This window comes from Hippocampus guttulatus, chromosome 6 (genome assembly GCF_054856545.1).
Source record: "Hippocampus guttulatus isolate MCC_2025c chromosome 6, RoL_Hgut_1.0, whole genome shotgun sequence".
Lineage (NCBI taxonomy): Eukaryota > Metazoa > Chordata > Actinopteri > Syngnathiformes > Syngnathidae > Hippocampus > Hippocampus guttulatus.
In genome coordinates this window covers 14959824-14985884 of record NC_141266.1, presented here as the reverse complement: position 1 = coordinate 14985884, position 26061 = coordinate 14959824, and the positions used below count along the sequence as shown (strand labels likewise).

Genomic DNA, 26061 nt, shown 5'->3' with positions numbered 1-26061 from the left:
ATCAACACAATATCAAAATTGTGCATGTATTTTTCACAAGTTACGAATTGTTTAATTGTATATACAGGCCTGATTTGATATAATAAAATCCTTAATCTCTTATTTGAATTACAACTTTTTTTTGTCATTTTAGACAATAATAACGTGGACCGGAAGTCTGGTTCTCAAGTAGCGGAACTTACTAAGTTGTGTTCAGGGACATAGTACACAGTGGGAGTGTGTTGCGTTTAGGGATGATGGTGTAAGGATTTGATTTATGATGTTTTTTTATGTCGACATTTCTCGTCAGTGGACTTTCTTGTAGAGAGGGGACGGCCAGCTTGCAAACGCAGTAGTAAGTTGTCATCAAAAGTAAAGGTTGTAAATTAACCTGCCGGTGACGTTTTGTTTAGCTAATAATGGCTAACAACATAAGCTAACACTGTTTGTTAAACGACACCCATGATCAAAATCTGGCAGCTGAAATGATCCCATATTCTGGAAGACGAACATATTCTCAATGTTTTGAATGTTGCAGATGATTTGCGGAGTGGCTCTTAGGACGTCAGAGTGTTGTATTAGCTTAACCGCTAAGGCTATTGGGCAAGTAAACTCGTCTTGTTGACGCGAGCAAGTTCCGCGGTGTTTGCCACTCCTCTCTAAAGCAAACTCTTGTCGATCAGCTAACGCTGTATGTTATAATTTATGTACTGTATAGACAATGATGTATATGTCTACCTTGTCCGAATGTTTACAGTTTGTTCAGTATACATTTAATAACTATAGACTACCTGTCATCTAGGTGAGACCTGGATCCTCCTGCCCAATTTCAAATGTTTATTTTGTGTTGAAGTCATGAATAACGTCAACATCACCCGAGATATCCTGCACAGGCAGATCCGGGTGAGTAATCGATCATTTACCAAGAAATAAAAAACGGCGAAAACCTAAGTGATCCTTTTTTTTTCAGAGAAATACTGTATATTTTAATGTGGTTATTTTGTTGCTGTAACTGCAGGAAAAGGCAGTGTCAGGCTTTCAGAGGTTCTATCATGTGACCGACCCCTTCATCAAGAGACTTGGCCTGGAGGCTGAGCTTCAGGTCAGTTCCAGGAAGTCCTTGAGCGTGCGTCAGAATTGGGGTGTGAAATATCGCATGTGTCAGGTTGTAGTTGTGGTTTCCCTAAGTGGGCCATTCTAACAATCAACCCATATGAATGTAAATACCCGGAGGTTGTCACGGTGACCCAAAAATCATAGTACAGTACGTACAGTACCTTTGTTTTCACATTTGGTACAATAAGTGAACAAAATTGAAGAACAAACAGGGAAAGATAATTCATACATCCATTTTCCAAACCGGTTGTCCTCACGAGGATCGTGACCGTGCTGGAGCCTATTGCAGCTGTCTTTGGGCTGCAGGCAGGGTACACCCTGAACTGGTTGCCAACCAATCGGCAGGAGAAAGATTATACTGTAACATCAAAATCAGGGATCATTATGTTTTCTTTTTAAGAAACGGCAACATCAATATTTGTTCAATTGTCAATAACGATAGTAAAAAGTCGAGGGAGTATGTCTCCTGGCTGTTCAATGTTCAAAGTGATGCGGTACAGAAGGGTGTGCCACTGTCCATCAACATATTGCATCTAACATCTAGTATATCACTGGTGTTAGGCAGAACCACAACTGCACCATCAAAGCGAGAACATCAACTCTTTAGATTCGTCAAGAATTAGTTAAAATAACACACCCATGTTTAAAAAAAACTTTCCATGCATTTGATTATTATTTTTATTTCTAACTTTAAAAATAATCAGGGAAGGACTGTGGCATACTTGTAGAAGCCCCATAAAATCGTGTGGAGAGCCAGATCTGACCCGTGGGCCTTGGGTTTGACACCTGTGCATCAGCAGTTGTGAGTGTAAGACTGACCGTTTGAATTTCTAATGTTTGTGCAGGGACACACAGGCTGCGTGAACTGTTTGGAATGGAATGAACATGGAGAGTAAGCGAGAACTCTTTCTGGACTATACCAAAAACACTTCAAAGTTCAGGTTCATCAATAAATTCTTATTTTGCCTTTGTCAGTCTACTGGCCTCAGGCTCGGATGATCAACATGCGATCATCTGGGATCCATTCAGACTCAAAAAGCTTACTACTATGCACACAGGCCATGCAGCAAACATATTCTCTGTTAAGGTAAGAGTGGTGTGCTGAGCGGTTCAGTCAATGGCACTTGGGGAAGTTGGTGACTCATAATGAGGAGGGTTGTCTGGCTGCTCCTTTAATTTGACCTTGATATGACTCCTCTATATTTTTTTACTTCAATGACAAAAATGGTTATCTGAAGGGCAGCACAAATAATCACATTTTATTCTCCTGTATTTGATATTGCATTGTTCAAAAGCTGCAGTAATGTGTAGAAACCCAAGCATCCAAAGAATTTAGTCATATTTCTAAGCCAATCATGTGGCACTTGTATGAATATTAATTTCATGCTTAAGTGACCAAATTACATTTGGGAGTAAATCATTCAATAATCTCGCGAGCTCACCCTTTTCTTCCTCCAAGGAACCTCTTGTACATAAAGTGGCGCTGTTGGCTACTCATTAAGTGAACATTTGCTCATCGAAGCTCTGGTGGCTCATATTTTGTGAGAGTTTACCCTACAGAAAGACCTCCATTAATCATAGCACATAATGACAATCCTGTGAAATAATAGGATGCCAGGTAGATATTGAAGTTGTTCTTGTAATAGTCTAGCCATATATTTTACTTACGTGTGAGTTGTGGCAATACTTGGATGAGTGGTTCATTGACATTTGTTCCTGTGCAAAAGTGCAAATCTCATCTACCTGGGGAATGACAAATGACAAACAAAGGACTCACAGCACTTTAAAAATAAATAACTCTGTAATGTTAATTACACTGCTATCGAGGTATCATTTAGTCCTATAACTTCTGTGAAATGTATTTTTTGGACACTTTTAGAGCATAAATGACACACCATCCAACCCAGTGCAGGTAGGCATAATTGATGACCTTTCACAGAACATGAGTCACTGTGTATGAATAAATTATTTTAGTGTAAATGTATAAAACGTAATAAAACAATAAATGCACACCTGCGCTCAATGCTTATGTGCACACTTGAGCTCATTGTAATGTGTGTTTCTCCACCCAGTTCCTCCCGCACTCAGGAGACAGAATTTTGGTAACTGGTGCTGCGGACACTAAGGTCCACGTGCATGACCTGACAGCGGAGGAAACCATCCATATGTTTTCTGATCATACCAACAGGGTTAAACGCATCGCAACCGCGCCCATGTGGCCCAACACCTTCTGGAGCGCTGCGGAGGATGGCATCATCAGGTCAGAACAGTGGGAATTATTTTGTTCCGTCGATTCAATGGCGAGCCTGTGCTGATTACCCCCCCCCCCCTCCACCCACCCACAACGCCTATGCTTACTTCTCCCTTGCATGTGCAGACAGTATGATTTGCGGGAGAGCAGTAAACGCTCTGAGGTGCTGATTGACCTAACAAAGTTCTGTGGGCGCTTTGTGGAGGCCAAATGTTTGGCTGTCAATCCACGGGACAACAACTACCTGGCCATTGGGGCCAACGGTCCCTTTGTACGTCTCTATGACATTCGGATGATTCAAAACTGTAGGTGGGTTGGTGCTCGCTGCCCGAATGTGGAAACATGCATCCACCGCTTCACGGGTGAGATCATAACTTAGGTGTAAAAATTTCCAACCCCCTCCTCCCCCGAAAAAAACAAACAAACAAACAGAAAATCACTAAACCGATGGAAGCAATCTGCTGTGCGCACATTCCTTGAAAATCAGAAGCCCATCCCGGACAAGGCTGTGCAGTATTACGTTGCAGGTACTGAAATCTCATTGATCAATCATGTGTATAGTTCAGTACAACTTGATTGTCGTGGCCATTGTGGTATAAAATCCCCGCTCTTTTGTGTGCTCCCTAACCCTCTTCTTCAGGTCACCTGTCGGAGAAACTGACGCACTACAATAACCGCTTGAGGGTCTTGGTGGTCACTTATGTCACATTTAGTCCAGATGGAACTGAGCTACTTGTCAACATGGGCGGGGAACAGGTAGAGATGCTCTACTTGGGACGCATTCCAAAATCAGTCCTGATAACCTGGCTTTGTTTTGTGTGCGGTTACTACTATTCTCTAGGTTTATCTGTTTGACCTGACGTGTAAACAAACACCATACACATTGCTGCTTCCAGAAACATGCCAACCATCAACAGGTGGGTCTGTGTCATGTGCAGAGCTTAGCACATTTACCCCCCGCCCTCCAAAAAAAAGAGAGCAAACAAATATTTTAGAAGTCTTTCTGTTTGTTTTAAAATAAAAACTTGAGTTCGCTTTTGAACAGAAATAAACACTTCCAAACCAAGTTAGAAATTAATGAAACATAACATTCAGTTTGTTTTTTTGTCAAACAACTCTTTGGTTTATATTTGCACAGTTAACCTTGGTATCATTTAGTTACTGCATATCTCTATATTGGTGTATTAACTGATATAGTTCTAATTTTATATATATATATATATATATATATATATACTGTATATAATAATAATTATTATTACTACCACTACTGTTAATTCAGCGGTGGCATAAACCTTGTACTGGCTGATGATCTAATGAATTTGTATATGCCGAATAAACGGCACACCCAATCGACAACTACTCCATGAGGAGTTTAACTTGAGCTTTTAATTTCTTCATGAAACCAAGACGTTTTAGACAGTCCTTTTCTTCCAACTGAGAACAGTTTCGGAAATGCTTCTTTTGGTTCCAAAGTACAGTCCATATGGGCATGCATGGATGAGTTTGAGGAAGAGCTTGAGAGAAGTGGCCTCGACCTAGCAAATACTTTCGATAGTAGGTGACATGTGACCTCACAAGTTTGTGACACCCCAAAATTCCAGCACACTACATAGACTAGTCGTACCTGTAGCGGTCATAGCTAGAATAGGGGAGGAAACATTTTCTTTGTATTGTGGCTCTAGGATAACTTCAATGTTGTACATTACATAAGTCAACTGGATGTAATGTATTTTTTGTGATGTTGTGGATTCTAGGAGATGTGCAGAATGGGAAGACAACCAACGGTGTCCATAGCAAGATACAACTTGGGTAAATATGAATGCTGTCGATTGACGACGACATTTTCATTGTTTTTGTAGCAATGATTTTCTTTTAATGGCACAATATTTCATGAAACCTGACTACAAATGATTGTTTTCAGAACCATAACCTTTCGCAAGAGAAAGTGCCGGTGTGTAAACTGGGCACAGTAAATGTTCATACTGTCTTCTAGCTGTTGCAGCTTCTCTGATCTTCCTCCACATTTGGAAAAGATCAAACAACAAGCAAATGATGCGTTTGCACGGCAGCATTGGACGCAGGCCATCCAACTGTATAGTTTAGGAATTAATCATTCCAGCTGCAACGCCATTCTCTACGGAAACCGGGCTGCCGCCTACATGAAGCGGAAATGGTAGGAGTCATTCTGTCATATGACGTGATGTCAAATCCCTGCATGATATCCAATCATCATCTTCGATTCAGAATCGTCTTTTCAGAAATTTGTCTCGGTTCTCCATGTTTGCAAATGTTGTAGGGATGGAGACCACTATGACGCACTGAAGGATTGTTTGAAGGCACTGACGCTAAACCCGGATCATCTGAAGGCGCATTTCAGACTTGCACGGTGTCTCTTTGAGCTCAAGTATGTGTCTAAAGCACTGAAGTGCCTCAACGATTTCAAAGAAAAATTTCCAGAGCAATCCCACAGCACTGCTTGTGATGCTTTGGATAAGGATATCAAGGCCTTCTCAAACACAAAATCAGGTGGGCTAAAAGTCTTTGATGCTGTCCGTTGTTTAATGCATAGATTTCTCATTCCTCGTTTGTCATTTGCTAAAACTAGAATGAATTCAGTGAAGCACAATACTGCCACGGTCAAAAAATCCTAATTTGGTTTTGAATCTTTCTTCTTCTGTATATGTTTAAAATATGTCATCAAAATTCTTGCATTATGCACTGATACATTTTGGAAATGTATGCATAATACCTTGGCCAGACATCATTTGGGGTAATGTAATAATTGAACATAGCATTCTTTGTTGGGGCTGCAACAAATGTAATGTTGTTTATCTGAAAATGGCAATTCTTGGATTTGAATGCAATTTTCAGTGATTTAGAAATGAGCTGTTTTTTTCTGGCACTAGGTAAGTCTTAATTGTGGTCTGTTCTTGAGTTTATTTTCTATACAAGTAAAATTAAATACTTATTTTTGTGTTTCCATGAATTACATAATTTTTTAAAAATCTCTAACCAGCAGAAGATGATTCCAACCTCTCCCTCCGATTCCAGTTGGATCCCATCCCCATGGATGAGTTTGTTTTTCGAGAGCAAAGCTTGGACTACAAGCACAGATATTGTGGTCACTGCAACACCACCACAGATATAAAAGAAGCCAACTTCTTTGGAAGGTCAGTGATGAGAACTCACTCAAGGGCAGTTGCAAGCACTGCAAATAAAACAGTCAGCAGTGCCTCTTTGAAAAAAGTGTTTTTTAAATTTAGTTTTGCATCAGAAACTGGATGAAACACCAATATCAAACAGTCACTCTATTGTCTAATTCCAAGTTCATAGGGTCAGTCTGACTCCAAATCTTTCCTGCGCAGCAAAGGCCAGTACATCGTCAGCGGGTCAGACGATGGCTCGTTCTTTATCTGGGAAAAGGAGACAACAAATCTGGTGCGTATCATGCAGGGGGACGAGTCCATAGTCAACTGTTTGCAGCCCCACCCGACCTGCTGTTTCCTAGCCTCGAGTGGTATTGACTCTGTGGTCCGATTATGGAACCCTAGACCAGAGGTAAGCAACTTGTGTTTGGATGAATGCATGAACGTTTTAAGCCCGTGTCTCACTGAGTGACGAAGGTTGGCAAGTGTTTTCGCATGGTCAAATGTTTATTTTTCATCTGGGTTCATTCAAGGTCACAAAGACGTTCGCCGGATGTGCACTAACAGGTTTAGCGGTTGCAAAAAGTTTTTCTTGTCGCCAGGAAGTTTTGATCATGCTGGGTGTCAAAGGAGCGGTGCCCACTTAGCTATTTTGAACATTTAAAAAATATCCTGCTGACAAGAAAAACTGGTTGTGACTTTGAACAAACCTTATTGTAAACAGTATGAAAAACAGTTCTAGACCATAAATATAAAACAATAAAATCAACAGTAGGTGCAGTGGTAACTGAGCCTTAAAAATAATGTCAATTGATGTAAATGTAAACTGAGAACCTCCCTTCCAAAGTTTTTGATGTTTTTTTTTTTTTTGTCCAAGAAGTGTAGCTTTTCCCTCTTGTCTCTGTCACTCATTCATTCTTTTGTTTTCTGACAGACCGAGAGCGAAAATGGCAGAGTGGTAGAGGACATGGAAGGCGCAGCTCAGGCCAACCAGCGGCGAATGAACGCGGATCCACTGGAGGTTATGCTGCTCAACATGGGCTATCGTACCGCAGGATTGCGTGGCGTAGGCTCAGATGGTTCTGATGATGAGGACAGCTCGGATGGACAAATGCAATGTAGACCAAGCTAAAATGAGCTGATGGCCATTCTGTAGAATGGAAGTAGTAAGCAAAGCGCTGTGCCCGTTTCTGTTTGAGCCCCAATTTGCCCTCTTTTCTATCACACTGTAGCCGCTCAACTCACTCTGTGTTGCCAGACAGACACCTCGCACATCTCCCCCAGTTTGTCACACAGATGGGCAAGTTCTGCACTTCTCTCTGAGGTTTATGTTGGGTGTCAGAGGAGAGGTGCCCACTTACCTATTTTGAACATTTAAAAAATATCCTGCCGACAAGAAAAACTGGTTGCAACTTTGAACAAACTTTGTAGCAAACAGTATGAAAAACCGTTCTTGACCAAAAATATAAAACAATAAAAACAACAGTGGTAACTGAGCCTTGAAAAAAATGTCAATTCATATAATTATAAACTGAGAACCTCCCTTCCAAAGTCTTTGTTTTTGTTGTTGTTTTTTTTTTAAATGTCCAAGAAGTGTAGCTTTTCCCTCTTGTCTCCATCACTCATTAATTCATTCCTTTGTTTCCTGATAGACCGAGAGCGAAAATGGCCGAGTGGTAGAGGACATGGAAGGTGCAGCTCAGGCCAACCAGCGGCAAATGAACGCGGATTCAGTGGAGGTTATGCTGCTCAACATGGGCTATCGTACCTCAGGATTGCGTGGCGTAGGCCCAGATGGTTCTGATGATGAGGACAGCTAAGATGGACATGTGCAATGTAGACCAAGCTAAAACGAGCTGATGGCCATTCTGTAGAATGGAAGTAATAAGCAAAGCGCTGTGCCCGTTTCTGATTGAGCCCTAATTTGCCCTCGTTTCTATTATACGATAGCCTCTCAACTTTGTGTTGCCAGGCAGACACCTCGCACATCTCCCCCAGTTTGTCACACAGATGGGCAAGTTCTGCACTTCTCCCACAGGTTTATGTTGGGTGTCAAAGGAGAGGTGCCCAATTACCTATTTTCAGGTCAGTGTGGCCCTGCAGCGGCACTGACCTTGTTGGAGGATCGTGTCACAGTTGAAGGGTGCACACATCTCAGAAAGGACGCACACTCGGCTTGTTGCCTGGAGTCTTGACTTTTCAGTTGGAGTTCTTGAAGCCTGCAATGAAATGTCATTCTTCATCTAATGAAAGTTGCATGTCGCAAGGATATGGATGAGCTTTGTTTGGTTAACAAGCTTGGAAGAATTGTCTTCTGCCAAAGTCTTTCCTCCATCAGTCAAATCGCCATGGATTTGTGTTTGTTTAATCCCAAAAATGGGATGTTTCATATAATTCATTCAGCCAGAGACAGTTCATTCAGACAATTAAGTAGGTTAATTGGTTAATTTTCCATTTAAGTCCTCTTGATTTCAAATGAAATTTAGTGTGAAAATATTTTTTTTTTTGTTGAAAGTGGACACATGCTTTGAGGCTGTGATGAGTATGCACCAAGTATTTGGTAACGACTGCTGCGTGTCGCTAGCTCTCATCCTTGGCTACTTTACACTTCGATGCTCTAAAGTGAATAAATGTTAACATATGCAAAAGTAGGCTAACATGTGTTTTACTTTGTTCATCGAGTTCACCTGTTTCTCTTTGAGTAATCATGATACTGTTTGCTGGAAACAGAGACACAAACCTTAATAAAATAACAGAAATCTTGCTTGTGTTTTTTCTCCCGCAGTACCATTGAAAATAAATTAAGTTAGGAGAGAGGTACTGAAAGCGAGGCCATGCTTTCAACCTGGTATTGTACTCGTACATCAATGACATATTCACCATCTGCTTTTGCTGACGATGAAACAATTGCGTGTACAGCAAATCACCATTGGGGCAACACATGTGCCATATATTGTACGATAATGAGGTCACCCAGCTTGAGCGGAGTTTACAGTGATAAAGTTAGCTGACTAGGCAGTGTGAATGATGAACAGACCCGAAAAGTAAAACAAGCTAGTTTTCATGAATCCAATATGTTCAGCCCCAAAGGTCCCTGGGCCTAAATCTGCCAGCAGGGTATTTTTCCACCTAAAAAATGGACCAGGAACTTTATTTTTAAGAGAGGTCATATGGTATGAACATGTAAGGTTCCTCGAAAATTTTGTAGTTCTAGGGAAAAGTTCTTGTGGTGAAAGCAGGCTTATAATGAAGTGTTTTAATATCACTTGATAAGTAAGCCTTTAGAAACAAATATGCAAATGTTTGACAACTGTGCAACATAGCCTACTGTACATCAGGAGCAGTGGAAAATATGTGAAAAAAAATCCAAAATAAATAAACAGCTCGGCTAATGAATGGATGGAAGTATTAATGTGAGCAGATCACGATGGATCTTTGGCTTGCCAGAACTGGAACAAGAATTGCACTGACTAACCAATCAGAGGATGAAAAAAAAATAGTATAGACTCGGGAATACATGAATGCAATTTCATTGAACAAATTTTAGAATAAGTTGTACATTTAGGTCAGTGCTTCTGATTGTGTTGAGGCCATGAAAGATGGCTCACCCCTAATGGTTCATATGAGCGCTGTAATAAAGTGCCCTTTGTAGGGACATGTACTGTATGTACTAGCCGTAACACAATATATATGTCATCGTTTCGAATGGCAAGGAGTCTCGAAGTCCATCCATTCTCTTGAACCGCTGAATAGAGCGATGCTGTGTTCATCGACTGCAGATCCGTCCACGGTGAGGCGATTACGCACTGCCGAGTTGCCTGCTGTACATCACCGTCATCTTTAACCCGTCAGAGGTCGATCGGTGATGGCGGAAGCGCACAACGTCGTCATAATGAAGAACTATCACGGAGATTTGTTAAACGACAAAAAGAGCAGCCGATACCCCTATTCCATCGTCTGGACTCCCATTCCTATTTTATCGTAGGAAGCTAACGCTCGAGCTATTGCTAGTTAGCAGCGTTCAGTTTGGCCACGTCTGATGTACTATTTGATTTCATTCACCAACGGGCATTAAGTATCTTTGCATCTCACTGTCCCTTACTTTTGAACTGCTCTAAGAATTGAACAAGTGTAATGTTTTCAGTCGATCTTTATGAGAAATGACGTCTGTTTTCATTCTGCAGGTGGGTGCTGCCTTTCATCGGCCATATGGGGATATGCACCTCTTCCGGAATCATCAGAGATTTTGCAGGATCTTACTTTGTCTCGGTTGGTATCGTTGATCTATCGACCTCATAAGGAGTATAAATAATCTTTGGCATTGTTTAAATTGTCATTAGTCTTTTTATTTTACACGAATCCATATATGGACTGAATGTTTCAATTTTCCAGGAGGATAATATGGGTTTCGGGAGACCAACAAAGTAAGTAATAAATCAGAAAATGATAATGACACCAATGCTAATAATAGTGATAATAATGACCAAGAATAAATTTAATCTTCCCATACTTAGGTACTGGAAGCTTGATGTGAACAAAGTGCGTGGCAATGGTGCTGCGACTTGGGACAAAGCAGTTTATGATGCATCTGAGGAATACAAAAGCAGGCAGGTAAGAAATAATAATCTGGACATTGAATCATAAATTCTGAAGCAGAATTATAATTTTAATAACTACTTTTGTGTTTGTTAAAGCACAACCTGTGTTTTGATAACTGCCATTCCCACGTCGCCATGGCCCTCAATTCAATGCGCTATGACAACAGCTCCTCTTGGAACATGATCAACTTATGCTTTGGGTCCCTCATTCATGGCAAATATGTGAGGTAAGCAGTGAAAACACATTCACTTTTTACCAACAATAATTAAACTGCAGCGGCCCGGTAGTCCAGTGGTTAGCACGTCGGCTTCACAGTGCAGAGGTACCGGGTTCGATTCCAGCTCCGGCCTCCCTGTGTGGAGTTTGCATGTTCTCCCCGGGCCTGCGTGGGTTTTCTCCGGGTGCTCCGGTTTCCTCCCACATTCCAAAAACATGCATGGCAGGCTGATTGGATGCTCTAAATTGTCCCTAGGTGTGAGTGTGGGCGTGGATGGTTGTTCGTCTCTGTGTGCCCTGCGATTGGCTGGCAACTGATTCAGGGTGTCCCCCGCCTACTGCCCGGAGACTGGGATAGGCTCCAGCACCCCCCGCGACCCTAGTGAGGATCAAGCGGTTCGGAAAATGGATGGATGGATGGAATTAAACTGCAGAGTTCATTTGCAAACGGACCGAGAGCCACCTCTACAAAGGCTCACAATTGGCCAATTGAACCATATTTTAGGCAAGTTTCACCTTAATTTATTTTGCTATGTGTATTTTGGTGCTCGGGCAGTAGTGGTTGAAGCATCTAGATCACGAATGTGCACATGACGTTTATTAAGCCCACTTTCCTGCCCCATACAGACATATGGCTGAGAGTCACCCCCTCATTATTCTCCGTTGACCCAAATAGAGAATGCTGGCGTCACAGTTTGTGCTGCCTACGCACATCCACTTCAACGCCACAGGAATCTGTGTAACACAGGGGGTGCCATGCAATTTATCACTGGCAGAAGCACTCACACACGTGCCACCACTGGAGGCTACTTCTCCTCTGGGGCTCACTGCACTAGGTGGTGGGAGGAAGGACAATCGGACATCAAGCATGGGGAAAAAAGACACTGGGCCATGTCCTTGTCTCTCCATGATCTAGGGGTGGGTGTTGGAGGGGGGGGGGCTTTGCACAATACTGTATACAAGTTGTAGTTGACAAGCCCTCTCATGTTCTTTGCCCTCTTTGTATCCTTTAGTTGGTCCGCGTTCCTCAAGACCTGGCTACCCTTCATCATTCTCTCCGTTGTAATCGGCATGGTCGTCCTAACATTCAACCTTCAGTAATACACTCCACCAGGAGACCCATTTATGACAATTTCTTTGACACATCTTATGTTTGATTGAGATTTTGGCAGTGGTGATTTGTATGCTGTAAAGTATTGCCAATCCATGAAGCAATTGTTATATTATTTTCTGCTCGGGCTCTCTGATGTTATGCTGAGTTTAATATGTAATTTTCATGATGAACGTGTTTCCAGACTGGCTAATGTGCATTCCAGTGATGACGAAAGGAAATGACAATGTGTATCGCGACACAATCTCAATGCTGGAAGTATTCATCAGTTATTAAAGAAACTAGGTGATGCAAAGCCAGAAGGATGAATGAGCCATTTGAAGGAAAAATGACCCTGAGTAGATAAATGTGTTTATTGTATTTTATTTTTTTTCAGGTTGGTTGCATATTTTGTTCAATGCTTCGAGACTGTATAGCTTCATTCAGGAATGTAATTTTAGCATCAAACAAGCAAAACTGTATCATGTTATTGCATCAATATCACTATAAAGTGCCTTTTCTGTCCTCATAATCACTGTCATCCTAAATTTGGATCAGAATAATGACAGTATGAGGTTTTATTACAAGTGGCCAAACATTTGGACACTTACCAAGACAATAATATAAATATACACATACATGATATCGTCCACAACAAATTATTGAATAAAATAAGTAATTTTGCTCATGTATGTTCTATTTTTTATAATCATTGAACTTGGATGTGTCTTAGAAAGTGAGTCCACCCTGTTACTGTGGAGTAACTGCCTCTAAGAGAACCCCTGATGTTTTTAGTGACACCAGAAAAATAATTTATGGTTTGCAATTTTCATATGTGCACGTTGTCACAGTGAAATATCAATTGATAAAAAAAATGTTCACAAATTCGAGATATTTTTGTTCAACAGTACAGTCAGCTTTCTAACTGAATCATAATGGTAAGCGAAAGTCCGCTGTGTGCTCATTAAGTGCTAACATTCGCTACATATGTCCACCCTGTCACCGAGCTCACATATTTTGCTGTTGTTTGCATATTCATCATCTACTTGCAGTTGGCACGTTGTGTTAAACATAAATGAAAACAGAATACAATGATTCAACCTATATTTAGTTGAATACACGACAAAGACAAAATATTTAATGTTCAAATTGATAAACTTGTTTTTAGCAAATAATCATTGAGCGAGAGAGAGAAAGAGAGATAGGAGCATGCATTTCTAATAGACATCTACTCATAGAAATACGTAGCATGATGTTCAGTGCATGTTCATTTTTTTTAGGGCTGAAAAAGCACATTATAGTGATATTGATTATGACAGTGCATTTTTGTCATGAATAAGTATTTTGTTAGCAATGTATTAATTGCTCTCCTGTTTCATTGTACTGTGGAGGTGAGAACAAGTGGCTGCTCTGATTGTCCGCTGTAGCTTTAAGGGGACTACACACGTTTTTCATCCAGCAGATTCTGCAATACAAGATCTGCCATCAATTTACAAGACCCTTTATTCCCAGAGTGCAGTAGATGAGGAGAGACTATTGCTCGGGTGCTTTTTACTCCTGTTGGCATTACTTTGTGAGATCCGCTGCATTAAAATATAGACTCTCTTTATTCCGGTCTGTCTTTTTTTTGTAGTTGTACACTGGAGACTGTTTAGCAATGAGTATTTCAGCCGTTTGGGTGCTTTTGGGATTACTATTTTGTGCCCAGTCCCGGTGCTCAGAGTGTCCCAGTGGCTGTGAGTGTTTTGCTGTCACGTGCACAGTGAAATGTGTGTCTACGGATCTTCTGATGGTGCCACAAATTATTCCAGGATATGCAAAGACTGTCATCATCACGGAGAATACTATTCACAGAATTGGACCTGATTCCTTTAAAGAGCTGGGGAATGTTTCCAAGGTCATTTTAAGCAATAATAGGTGAGAATGCACCATATTCGTTCATGTTGAGACAAAATGGCTTTCAGCTGTGTGAATCTAACAAGAACATTTTGTGTGTGTTTATTAACAATCGTACATTTTCCAAATGGTTAACCATGGAAGTTGTCCCCTCAGGATGACACTTATGGCATCACACAGCTTCTCTGCTCTCATCAACCTGCACTTCCTGGACCTCAGTGGCAACCAGCTGTCAGTTATCCATCCGGAAGCTCTGAGCATCCCCGGGAGTCCTCTGCAAGAGCTCAACCTGAGCCGCTCGCTCTACAACTTCACCGCACTGACAGACCTCACCACGGCTCTCCGCTGGGGGGACCTCCGGGGGCTCCTCCGTCTTGACCTCTCTGGGAATCACCTTGCTCTGCTTCCCCCGGGGATATTCTCTGACCTGCTCAGTCTGCAGCAGCTCTTCCTTAGCAACAACTCTCTGGTGGCAGTCTACAGTGGAACCTTCTCCGGCATGAACAACCTGGAGGTGCTTGACTTGTCACACAATGCCTTCAGGACATTCGGGACTGATGATCTCAAAGAGCTGGAGAAGCTCGGAAGCATTCGGATCCTTTTGGGTAAAAATCCCTACTCTTGCTCCTGTGAGATTCAGAATTTTGTGGCTTGGTTGAATGATTCACGGGCTCAAATAGATATAGATTCTGTGAGGTGCATCTCACCAAAGGGGTTGACCAACAGCCAGCTCAGAGGACTTGGGTTGAGGGCCATCGGATGCATTGTTCCCACCCAAACAGAGATTAGTGACCTTAGCCTACAGACGTCGTATGTCTTCCTTGGGCTCGTGCTGGGCTTTGTGGGCATGGTCTTCCTCTTCGTACTCTACCTGAATCGTAAAGGCATGAAGAAGTGGATAATTGAAATGAGAGATGCATGTCATGATGTCATGGAGGGATATCAATATCGATATGAGATTGACTCAGATCCACGCTTGGGGCACATCTCAGCTCACAACGGCATCAGCAGGGCACGTCAGCATGTAGGTATATCTCTGTCACAGGAACCACCAGATGACACTTGTATTGTTGCCGAAGACGCACAGGTCAACCCTCTAAAATCTACTTCTAAAGCTAGAAATGTCTTGTAGACTAGTTTAATGCCAGTAGGTGTACAGTTTGTTTTTTGTCTCAGAGCTTCTGCATGTATTGCAGCTAAACGTAATAAACTTAACCTTAAAAGTGCCTTCATGCTTAGATGGCACTGACTGGAACTTTTTTTTTACATGCAGTAACCTGTATTTTAATAGAATAGAGTGCGTATGATTGTCAAACATGCAAATATAACTTTACATTATGTTTTGTTTTGGTGTGTTTTCTCAACCACTACATTATGTACACTTTCCAATCAAATAGGACCTAATACAGTATCAAGAATTTTTGCCTTTGCAAAGATAAATCTTTGCATATCAATGTACACTTTTTATTGACATTTGCCAATGTATTAATTTGACATTAGACTTCCTATTGTGGCACTACTTTGTCTTATGCAGCAGTGGACAATAGCACTGCATCATACTGACATTGGTTTCTAATCATTTATAATAACTGTATATATAATGGGGAGCACATTGGATGCAACCTTAGTGAGGTACAAAAAATGAAGGGATGGCTGGATGGATATAGGCCTTAATTCGCAAGTATTTCTTTCTGCTCATTTGCCATTGAGTTTATCCTCATTTGGGTCGCAGGTGAGCTGGAGCCTAACCTAGCTGACTTTGGCTAAGGTCAGGCTACACCCCGGACAGGTTTCCAGTCAATCATTAGGCACAAAGCAACCGTTCACATTCCCACAATGTAAGAGCATTTAAATAACCCAAAAAGCAGTTTTTGTTTTGTTTTGTTTTTTTATATATAGGAGGAGCAGATATGCAAACTCTCACCTACAAAGATTCAAACCCAGAGCCTCATACCTTTGAGGCAAACTAACTACTGTTTCCTGTCATATAAAATAATCTTTGTAAAAGCCAAATTTCCGATACATTTCTTGTATGGTAGCACATGATATCGGAATAGAATTTGTTCAGTGAATTGACGTACTTTATAGAACATTATAAATCTTTAAATCTAATCATATACATACACAGTATCCTTAATGTACGTACAGCATATATGTTTAATTAGTTTTACATCTGTAATTAATATTGCATAAAAGTCTGTTTCTGAGATACTGACATTAAATGTTAATTCCTCATGAAATGAATACGTTTGTTGTAGTCTTTGTTTTTTCTTTTTCATGCCATACTTGTTTTCGAGCGTGTGCAGCAACAAGACTTCGTGTGACTCACATTCTACTGCAGGTGGGGTAGCGCTATTGTTTTTCCATTGGATGGTGAAAATGATTAAGTGCTTCCATAGTGGGGAAAATAGGGCAGAATGAAAGATTTTGTTGGGAATTAATTTGCTGGCTCGGCTGTGTGTCCGCCACATTGTTGTCTGTGTTTGTGTGTATTTACAGAACGGATGAGAGTCCCCTCGCTTAATATATTGATGAAAGTTTTTAAAAGGAGTTCCTTGAAACCTCTTATGAGCGTTTTGCATGCACGTTTAACGTCTCTGCTTGTCTTCCGCTCCTCTGCGCATTAATACCCGCCTGGCGTGACGTCAACACTTACCTGAGGTAACAGCAGCCAGGGATTAGCCGCAGCCGTAGGTAGTAGCTAAACACTGAACGACAACAAAGTCAACTGAAAGGACAACTCGAATGAGTCCTCTTAGAATTTTCTATGGAGGCGCCACTTCATTTTGGTCGATTTTTTTTATTTGGCGAGCGTAACTTGACTTTTTTGTATGTGGTCAGTTGTTTCAGTTTGACTGGCCAATAGAGAAACTTTGCTTTCTGCAACTTCCGCCCTTGGCTCCCCCATAAAAGTTAAACTCAACTGGTGACTCCTATGCAGTAAGTACACGATTTGTTTGTTGGCATTTACGAGCGAGGCGGTTGCTTGGTTTTGGCGTGTGTAACTATTTTCCCAATGATCAGGCTATAAGGGCAGGACGAAAATGAGCCTGCATTACAGTATTACATTCAATTGTAGTAACGTCCCCACGTTACCTTTCTGCGTCCATTCAGGAGGGACTTAATTCACCACTTTCACATCTTGTTTAATAAAACCATCCATATAAAAAAAATGATAGCACGCAACTGTGCTGTGTACCTACATCATCTGGGGCCGTTCAGAATCTAATAAGATGACACAAACGTAATACATGTAAATAACATACTCTATATTTACTGGAGATGCTAATTATTAAATATACTATGTGTGACGTTCACTACACTCGTCGAAATTAACTGTAACAAGAAAAAGGTTGATGTCAGTGAGGACCAGTTTACTGGCCTTTTGAGGGCAAATAGAATATGGTTGGTTATTGGTTAATGGAACAGTACACTTTGTAAAATATTTTCTTGTATTGGCCAGCGTTCCTGATTCTGAATTCCTTGGGAAGGTTGTTTGGCAGCACATAGAGACTGAAATCTGATTGGGCAAAAATAATACAAGTACGTGTACAAGAAGCAGTGCCAAGAGAATCGTTACAAATGAAGGGAATCGACTGTTATAAATTAATACATTTTAATGGAACAAATATTTAAATATAGATTGTAAGTTTAGGTCATTGCTTCTGATCATGTTTAGGCAAGCAGAGGCCTCCTCCTTATATGAGTACCGGTTATGCAAATGTGTTTAACTTGTTGGAGAGCATTTTAAGAAGATGGTCTTTACATGTGTATTGTCCCCCCTCAGCAGGTCAGTGGGGTTCTGAGCCATGCCTGGCCACAGCACTGGGGCCCCACAGGCATCACGCAACCACAAACATCATAGTTCCAGAGCAGACAAGGACAGTCAGGCGCCGACAATATTCAGGCAAAGCACAAACAACCCAGACTCCTACAAGAATCCCTACAGAGAGCATCATCACAACAGCCACTCCCACGACTCAAAGACCAAACATGGTCGCAAAGCACACCCGCGCAACGGCGCCGGGCAGGGCTCAGAGACTATTGGTTTCATTCCAGGCTCGGCAGACAACACGCCCACCAACAGACAATCCTGCGGCTCCTGCGCCTCTATGGGCTGGAGTGGCTGTAAGGCCCTTATTTGCTGTGTATTGACCTGTGGATTTTATGGCAGCCGAGAGCCTTGCATGCCCATTAACGAGAGCTCCACAGACCATCCCCCTAAAGCAAGTAGTGAGTCCCAGCCTCCTAATGGCATGCCTGTGACCAACTCCCCCGGTGGCAGCAAATCTTTTGAGCCCAACAAGTCCACTAAATCTGTTAAATTGTTGCCGACAAACGATAGCTTCCGCTACCCGGATGTACGCATCGCAGGTCAGTCAGTGAGATATCCGGTTATGGCCTCCAAGAGGACCCGAACCTCGGGCCGGGGCGAGAGCCAGCGGCCCATCAGCAACACCAGTTTGTTATCCCGTGAGGACTATGACTTGGATGACATGAGCGACACAGGCACGGATATTGACTCGCTTATCACTAAGAAGCTGCTGGAGCTTTATGCCCTGCATCAGATCGACCAGCTGGCCAAGTGCACCTCGGACTCGTCGTTCTCCCGCAAGACCAACGAGATCAGTGAGCTCATATACAGCATCGCTCAGGACTACAACCTTGAGGAGCAAGAGGCCGAATGCAAGCTGGTGCGTGGCGTCATCCGCATTAGCACCCGCAAGGGCAAGAAAAACAAGAGGCATCATTCTGCCGGACAGCGTCCTAATGGGCGCAGCGATGGCACTCTGCCGGACAGTGGCAACGAGACCATGACCAACACCTTCATGAGCAGTGACTGTAAGAAACTGATATTTTCCTCATGGCATCTTAAAATAGGCAATATGACATAATGTTAGTGTTTAAACGACTAATTTAATGACAGTGAACCCCTGTGTATTGCGGGGGATACATTCCAAACCGCTTGCTTTGTGAAAACTTGCCTGCTTGCTTCAAGCCTCAAGCCATTGAGTCGTCACTCCCATTTGAAATATGCTGTACTATTGAGATGAAACAAAAGACAATCCAATTATTATATATTTAGACACTGACATGTTCAACCAAATCATAATGTCGTCTAGTGAAGAACTGCTATCATAATTATACAATGAGAAGTGCCTCAGACAGGTCAGAAATTAGCATGGATGTTACGGTAATAATCACCCTTCAAGCAAGTGCTTCTTAAACACACGAACAGAGTATACATCGGTTCTTACAGGCATATACTGTATATTCTCAACAAGTATCACTAAACATTACCTTCTCTAACTCTTCTTCGTGCCCTTAATTATGCTGCATCTCTTCCAGTAGACCTCAGTGCCGCCTGGCATGTCGCAGAAACAGCATGGTATGCAGAAAGCATCCAACTCTAAATTCAGACTTGCCTGTATAGTACACAGTGAAAACCCATTCAAAAAATATCAGCAATACAGCAGGGATATAAATCATACAGTGCGAGAAACGCTAAATTTCAGCGGGACGCAAGACTGAATTTTCGAATTTCTTCTGTGTCACTTTTGTATTGAGCAGGTAAACACTGATTGGGGGGAATTGGGCCATAGCAGACATCTGCTTGGATGTAGGCATTAGCAAATGCTAAGCTGTGCACTCCATCTGGCCTGAATTACATAACTACTCTGTCAGTTAACATTCAGGTTCACCCAATTTACAAATTCTTGTCAACAACCATTTTTTCAACTTCTTATATGTAACAGAGGTTTTATTTAAAAAAAAAAATATTATATTATTGTAAGCAACTTTAATACATTGCAGTTTGAATATGAACATCATTTGAATGTGGGGGGAGAAATAATATGTAAAAAGGATTTAATTTAAATGTATTGCACATGACAGTTAAAATATGTATCGGTACTTAAATAAATGGTGAAATCAAACAATACTTGAAGGTTATATGGAAATGTATTGAACTAATACATTCAATACAACTGAACTGTCTCAGGCCGTGATTCTTGGTGTTTGAGAATGACTAAATTGATCAAATACTAAGCCCACACAGAGTTTAAACAAGAGCTGAAGCACTTTTCTTTGGTTGAATCTCATATCCATCACTTCACATAACCTACTTCCCATCTGCTTATAATTATGTTGTCTTTGAAATAACACATTAGGAAATACATGAACACCAGTGGATTTTTGTTTGTTTTTGTTCATTTGGTCTGTTCTTGTTCCCATCAATAGTTCCAGAGGTGAAAGTGTCAGAGCAGACGCCGTCGGATGAGCTGGCGAGGAAGATGAGACATTACAGCGAGAGAAGTGAGTTCCCCAAAGCAATTGTCAATGACAAGGCTACACAACCACCGGTCCGCGTGCCAAAAAAAAAAGATGGGCAAAAAGGGGAATGTTAATATTTGGTCCAGAATAACAACTTTTAAAAATAATTATTTTACATACAATACACCTACTGTATGTACCGACCAAACATGATTTTGGAATGTGGGAGGAAACCGGAGTACCTGGAGAAAACCTAAGCAGGCATGGGGAGAATATGTAAACTCCACAAAGGAAGGCCAGAGCCCGGAATCAAACCCTGCACCTCTGCACTGTGCGTCAGGCGTGCTAACCAGATGATCGCCCAGCCTCCCGTTGAACACATTTAACATATTTGAACACACACCAAAAATACTATGGTCTGACCGATACAGATTTTTTGAGCCTCCAGTATTTGGTAGAATAAAATTCCAATAACCGATTATTTGAACAAGAAATTAAAAAAAATATATATCCAATGAATATAATAACTTATTTTTGGGTTCATTACATAGAAGAAAAAGTGGACATACTGTATGTATGGCAGTAAGCAGTTGCTCTTGCTTTATTGAACCAGTTTAAAACAACTTGGAAAAAGAACTGCCTCTTTTAATGTTTTGATGGTATGGTTTTTTTGTCGGATTTCTAAATTTTACTGCGAATAATGAATATTGCCCGGAACCTTGTTTTGGGGGGAGAAAATGTGATTCAAAATTGCAATATCTGTAAGAAAAATTGTAATTCAGTCTTTTCCTGATATCATTCAGCCCCACTGTGTGCCTTTAAGAGGCAGGGCCTCCTCGGTGTGACAGGGTCTGGGTGTGAGCTGTGGCATACAACAGTTTCTGCGCAAGTTTGGTCATTGTGTTTAGGTATTTACTGTTCTCCCTGCATTAAATAAAATGCTGAAAAGGTGCGTTTGCTATTGTAGGTATCCTTTCCAACGTGTGAGGGGCAGGGCATGAGAGGAAATGCATATACTGTAAAACCCCACAAAAAATTGCCGGCAGAATTCCCCTGAGAGACGAGTAGATGTGTTACACTAAAACTCTGGCTAGGCTGGACATTGTAATACACTACAAACGCAGTGTCGATATTTTTCGCCACCCTGAACACCCCCCTGACAACCGATGTACTTTGTACTTTTTGGGGTGAATGTAACTGGTCCGTGTTGCAAAGAAAGGTTGGGACCATCAGTAAGTATAAGCTAAATTAAGCAGTGTACGATTAGTGGTTCAACCCACATGCTTATACACACCTCTCTTTCCTGCTTCACAGTAACAGAGCACCCAAGTAACAGTGAACGTGCTGCATTCCCGTCTTATTCTGTGCGTTTTACAATCCCCTATTTTCTCGGTCACCTTACACCCACCGATCAAGCCGTGTCCACCCCTCCAGTCGAGCGGTCACATGATACCCGCAGCACCAGCGGATCAAGTCCCATTAAATATATGCCAGAGGATGTTCCTGTGGTCTATTGTGTCATTTTAGGGGGCAACTAGGATAAGATGGATTACGGTGCAGCAGCGTGTTTTTTTTTTTTTTGTCGCTCTGCAAGGAGGCGGGTAAAAGGTTGAGGTATTGCATTACACGTCTTTGTCTTGCTGCCTGGGATTGTCGCCTTCCCTCATCAACATTTGTGTATCAGATGTAAGATTGTGTATAGTGTATATCAAACCCCAATGTATAAAATAATTGTGTGAAATATGACCACATGTAACAACATCACTTTTTGGGGTAATATAATTCCGGCTGAAATATAGAGGTGAAAAACTGACAGTTAACAAAAAAACAACACATTTTCCTATGTGGGATGTAGGCAGCATGGTATTTTTCCCCAATGTTTTCCCCATGCTTGCATGTTTTGTCTCCAGGTATTCCAAACTTCCTTCCACATTCAAACTACATCCATGTTTGGTCAGTTGCAGACCGTTGCAGCCAGTCCAACGCTGTTAGGCCTGTGTGGAATGACCGTCCAAAACATCTTATGATTTTGGTTTTTAATCAGTTTTTTAATGCTTTGCGAATGGCAATGAAATTCTTTGAAAAACAGTTTTGCTTTTAATTGTTGAAGCCACACACAAAAAAAATCCATTGGGAAACCCCAAAATATCATCCCTAGAAAAAAACCTTGATTAGAGGTAGCTTCCAGGTCCCCTATGAAGTGCCACAGAACACACACAGTAGAAACAGAATTGATGCATGGAAAACTCTGCGAATGCATGTGAAGCAAGTCTTGTCTTGCCACTCTAGCCCACAGTACTCTGACATGTAGTATCAAAACCGCAGATTATTTTAAAATGACATACACAACCAGAAATCCCAGCTGTACTTTTAAAGTTGCTTGTTGAACTAATCATCGTTGTTCTGTTGACACCCCCCCCCCTCCTCCTCACACACACACACACACACACCCACGCATACTTTTTGACAGAGGTGTGTCAATCTTCAACAGCAAGTGTTTTCTAAGATGAGATACAGTAATAGCTGTGTGTCTGTTTCAGCATACTCCTCCAGCAGCGCCATGGTCTGTTCGCCGTCCCTGCACGACACCGAGACAGACTCGTCAGGTGCTCCTCTTCTTGCGCTCTAGTGACATGGCCGGCTTTATCCTCCTGCTTTCATTTACCGAATGCTGTTACACACTGCTGGGTCAGTCAAGGAGTGGAACTTCCGTTCGAAGTTTCGCTAAGGGATTTGGGAAGTTTGACATCATCCTATGGGAATTAACTGGACATTTGAACTGAATGCTTTTCCGTGCTCTGCCTCATTTCGTTTTTTTGCTAGAACTCATAATACATTTTTTTTTACTTTTTGTGTTACGACACACACACACACACAAGCCAATGCAACATTTCCAGTCGATCCCAGAAAAATTCCCAAATTGCCCTGAGAGGTTTCAAATTTAAAAATCGATGGATTTTTGCAACCCGAGTTGTAAATCTCAATGCTGCTAATGTATGCCATGATGAATTTACCTCCCTTAGTCAACAGTTATTTCATGTACCAAGTGAGAGGTTTTATTATTATTACTATTATTATACCTGTTACATGTGTCAATTTGCAGTGTCATGTTTGAAAAAGATGAATGTCTACACTCCGGGTAGGTTTGACAGTCACAGCACATGAGTGGTAGAACAGAATGACCTGAACTTATACATGTGATTGTTCAACTTTTGTCAGGGCTCAGTGACTCAGGCCTTCTCAAAAAACACTATCATGTTTTGACTAAAGGATTCAGCCATATTTCCTAGTAAATATTTCTATGTTACTTTTTGCGTTGTTAACCCACTTGTGGCATTTGAATGTGTTTTTTTTTTTTGTTGTTGTTTTTTAATTCAGTGGTGAGTGCTATTTTGAATAAGGTGAAAATCTCCATTCCCTTTGTTTCATGTTCAATAAAGATGTATATTTGTATATGGTTGTAATTGTTTTTTATCTGCATGTGAATTAAGATGCTCATATGAGTTGTATATTGTTTCCATAAAGAAAAACGCATTTATGCTGTTAAAGTGTATAGGGGATGGGCAAAGTATGGCATGTGGACCACCTACATGAGTTTTTTGTTTTTTTAATCTGACCCACTAAGCATTTGCATGATGAAGAGTCCTGTAGTATTTATTTCAGTTTTTTGCCAAAACTTGGTTATTTAAAAGTATGTATTCATACATATCATTAAACAAGAAAAAGTGTTTTCCATAGTTTTTTAAACCTCATCTATGAATGACCCATGGCCCCTTTGTTTAAAAAAAAAGAAATTAAATGTGTTTATGAAGTATCAATGAAAGCCATATTTCAACAAGGTGACGGTCATGTCCAAGTTTTTTAACACACCTCTTTTTATCACTTTGCATTGTTTTTTGTCATCTCCCTGAAGTGACAGTGATGCGCAAGGTAGGGTTTTTCCGCTTTGAGCAAAAGCAGGAACTTGTTTGGCTGGTTCTAAAAAAATAGGAAATCAAATCTTAGGGGTTGTCTGTTTTTTTTTTTACTGTGGCGTTGCAGTGCAGAGTGTGACCTGATTTGTTGTTATTCTTTTTTTGGTTGGGTGGACTTTTATTCAATGTTTTTTTTCTAATACAGTGTATATAGTATTTAAGGTTTCAATTTGGGAATAACGATTAATAACTTCTGCCTACCCGAGTCAAAACACAAGTGATTAAACCATTCTTGAGTTTTTTGCCATAACAACAAAAAAGAAAAACACTGTGCACTGGACTTCAGGAGTGTAGTCCCCCCCCCCCCCCCCCCCACCTAATGTTGTCATGACTTGCTTTTGTGTCACCCTGTTTTCTCTCTGCCCTCATCAGCACATTCCTGTTTTACCTGTATGAGCTGTCAGAAAGAAGGTCTTTCACAACGAAGATGACAATGGCTCCAACCACAAAACCAGGCTCCTTTCAAAATATAATGGGGAACACTTTTAGGTACGTGTCATTTGCACATCGATTGCAAGAGTACACGATTCCTTTTAAGCAAAGTAGCAAGGGAGAACGCCTCAACGTTTATCTTATTGATAGGTCATTTCCACTTGTATCCACTAGAGGGAGACATACAGTACAGTAAACCTACATGACTCGCCATGTAGGAAACGAGTGTTCTATAGCTTTGGAAATGTGACAGTGCGTATAAGCAGAGGTATGAAAGTGTGTTAAAACCAAATTAGAAATGACACAAGACAAAAAAAATCAGATTAATTGTTATTGATGAAATTACGTTTACTTGTGCAAGTTATATGTAGCCTATTTAAAATCTATGGATTAAGTGATTAGCTTAAGTTGGTTAGAATGCTAGAGGTTGTGATCGAGGTTACCGGGATCTTTTACAATGTTTCGCATTTCAAAATTGTCCAATAAAATCTGGTGATCAGTATGAATAATTTTGGGCCAAGTATAGGTACCTGTTCTGTACGGTGACTTACAGGTGCATCTTAATACATTACAATATTGAACATAGGTTCATTAATTGTTGTAGTTTAATTCAAAAAATGATCTATTTATCTATAAACACATAACACGGAGTAGGACTAGATAAGTTCTTTACTTCTTCCTACTCCCTTGAACATAATAATTGTGTTGAATAATGACTGATTTCTCTTTCCTTTTACTATTTTACTTACCTTACTTTCTGTCAATTTATTACTGTATATGTTTTTATGTTCAATAAACAAACAAACAAACAAGAAGTAAAAAGAAGAAAAAGTGAATTTCGTATGATACAATGATTCACTCGGTTCTAGAAATAACGTGGTTACTCAGGTAATTCTAAGTACCTTATACTTGAAATGTTGAATTTCAGCTTTTCTTCAGCATATATCATCATCAAAATATTTTAACAGTAAACTGAAATATTTGACTCTGTGTGTAGTGACACAACAAAATATATGAGTTTAACTTGAAAAATTATTTTGAGATGATTAATTGAGATCAACCTGCAAGTATTCACATGTCATTAAA

The 26061-nt window shown here is 40.8% G+C and overlaps 4 protein-coding genes across 8 annotated transcripts; all 4 read left to right on the top strand.

Moving 5' to 3' along the window:
* The first annotated feature begins 176 nt into the window (after nt 1-176).
* On the top strand, nt 177-9258 carry wdtc1 (WD and tetratricopeptide repeats 1). Of its 4 annotated transcripts, none has more exons than XM_086114677.1 (16): nt 177-334; nt 782-882; nt 998-1081; nt 1941-1987; nt 2071-2182; nt 3168-3355; nt 3473-3655; nt 3779-3873; nt 3987-4102; nt 4188-4263; nt 5104-5158; nt 5343-5522; nt 5646-5875; nt 6369-6519; nt 6715-6907; nt 7430-9258. In XM_086114677.1, exons 2-16 carry the CDS (start codon nt 835-837, stop codon nt 7625-7627), a joined length of 1956 nt encoding a protein of 651 aa, XP_085970803.1. In that variant the 5' UTR covers nt 177-334; nt 782-834; the 3' UTR covers nt 7628-9258. The 4 variants fall into 4 exon arrangements, with proteins under 4 accessions (XP_085970803.1, XP_085970802.1, XP_085970804.1 ...); XM_086114676.1 differs by having other exon boundaries at nt 6366-6519; XM_086114679.1 differs by lacking the exons at nt 177-334; nt 782-882; nt 998-1081 and having other exon boundaries at nt 1979-1987; nt 3168-3197; nt 3284-3355; nt 6366-6519.
* Nucleotides 9259-10293: 1035 nt separating this feature from the next.
* LOC147203677 (transmembrane protein 222-like) lies at nt 10294-14009 on the top strand. Its single transcript, XM_086114681.1, has 6 exons — nt 10294-10476; nt 10680-10764; nt 10888-10919; nt 11010-11106; nt 11190-11320; nt 12324-14009. The coding sequence occupies exons 1-6, from the start codon at nt 10361-10363 to the stop codon at nt 12409-12411; spliced, it is 549 nt and encodes a 182-aa protein (XP_085970807.1). The 5' UTR covers nt 10294-10360; the 3' UTR covers nt 12412-14009.
* A 19-nt stretch (nt 14010-14028) lies between these two features.
* LOC147203676 (trophoblast glycoprotein-like) lies at nt 14029-15769 on the top strand. Its single transcript, XM_086114680.1, has 2 exons — nt 14029-14317; nt 14453-15769. The coding sequence occupies exons 1-2, from the start codon at nt 14058-14060 to the stop codon at nt 15426-15428; spliced, it is 1236 nt and encodes a 411-aa protein (XP_085970806.1). The 5' UTR covers nt 14029-14057; the 3' UTR covers nt 15429-15769.
* Nucleotides 15770-16962: 1193 nt separating this feature from the next.
* On the top strand, nt 16963-24022 carry kdf1a (keratinocyte differentiation factor 1a). Of its 2 annotated transcripts, none has more exons than XM_086114140.1 (4): nt 16963-17236; nt 18087-19138; nt 20537-20611; nt 23110-24022. In XM_086114140.1, the coding sequence occupies exons 2-4, from the start codon at nt 18106-18108 to the stop codon at nt 23196-23198; spliced, it is 1197 nt and encodes a 398-aa protein (XP_085970266.1). In that variant the 5' UTR covers nt 16963-17236; nt 18087-18105; the 3' UTR covers nt 23199-24022. The 2 variants fall into 2 exon arrangements, with proteins under 2 accessions (XP_085970266.1, XP_085970265.1); XM_086114139.1 differs by having other exon boundaries at nt 18084-19138.
* The last annotated feature ends 2039 nt before the right edge of the window (nt 24023-26061 follow it).

Coding starts and splice junctions, on each gene's coding strand:
- wdtc1 (XM_086114676.1), top strand. CDS start 835: ATGAATAACGTCAACATCACCCGAGATATCCTGCACAGGCAGATCCGG. Junction 883..997: donor TCCTGCACAGGCAGATCCGG/GTGAGTAATCGA, acceptor CTGTAACTGCAG/GAAAAGGCAGTGTCAGGCTT. Junction 2,183..3,167: donor CAAACATATTCTCTGTTAAG/GTAAGAGTGGTG, acceptor TTCTCCACCCAG/TTCCTCCCGCACTCAGGAGA.
- LOC147203677 (XM_086114681.1), top strand. CDS start 10,361: ATGGCGGAAGCGCACAACGTCGTCATAATGAAGAACTATCACGGAGAT. Junction 10,477..10,679: donor ACTCCCATTCCTATTTTATC/GTAGGAAGCTAA, acceptor TTCATTCTGCAG/GTGGGTGCTGCCTTTCATCG. Junction 10,920..11,009: donor GGTTTCGGGAGACCAACAAA/GTAAGTAATAAA, acceptor TCCCATACTTAG/GTACTGGAAGCTTGATGTGA.
- LOC147203676 (XM_086114680.1), top strand. CDS start 14,058: ATGAGTATTTCAGCCGTTTGGGTGCTTTTGGGATTACTATTTTGTGCC. Junction 14,318..14,452: donor GTCATTTTAAGCAATAATAG/GTGAGAATGCAC, acceptor TTGTCCCCTCAG/GATGACACTTATGGCATCAC.
- kdf1a (XM_086114140.1), top strand. CDS start 18,106: ATGCCTGGCCACAGCACTGGGGCCCCACAGGCATCACGCAACCACAAA. Junction 19,139..20,536: donor CACCTTCATGAGCAGTGACT/GTAAGAAACTGA, acceptor TCCCATCAATAG/TTCCAGAGGTGAAAGTGTCA. Junction 20,612..23,109: donor GAGACATTACAGCGAGAGAA/GTGAGTTCCCCA, acceptor TGTCTGTTTCAG/CATACTCCTCCAGCAGCGCC.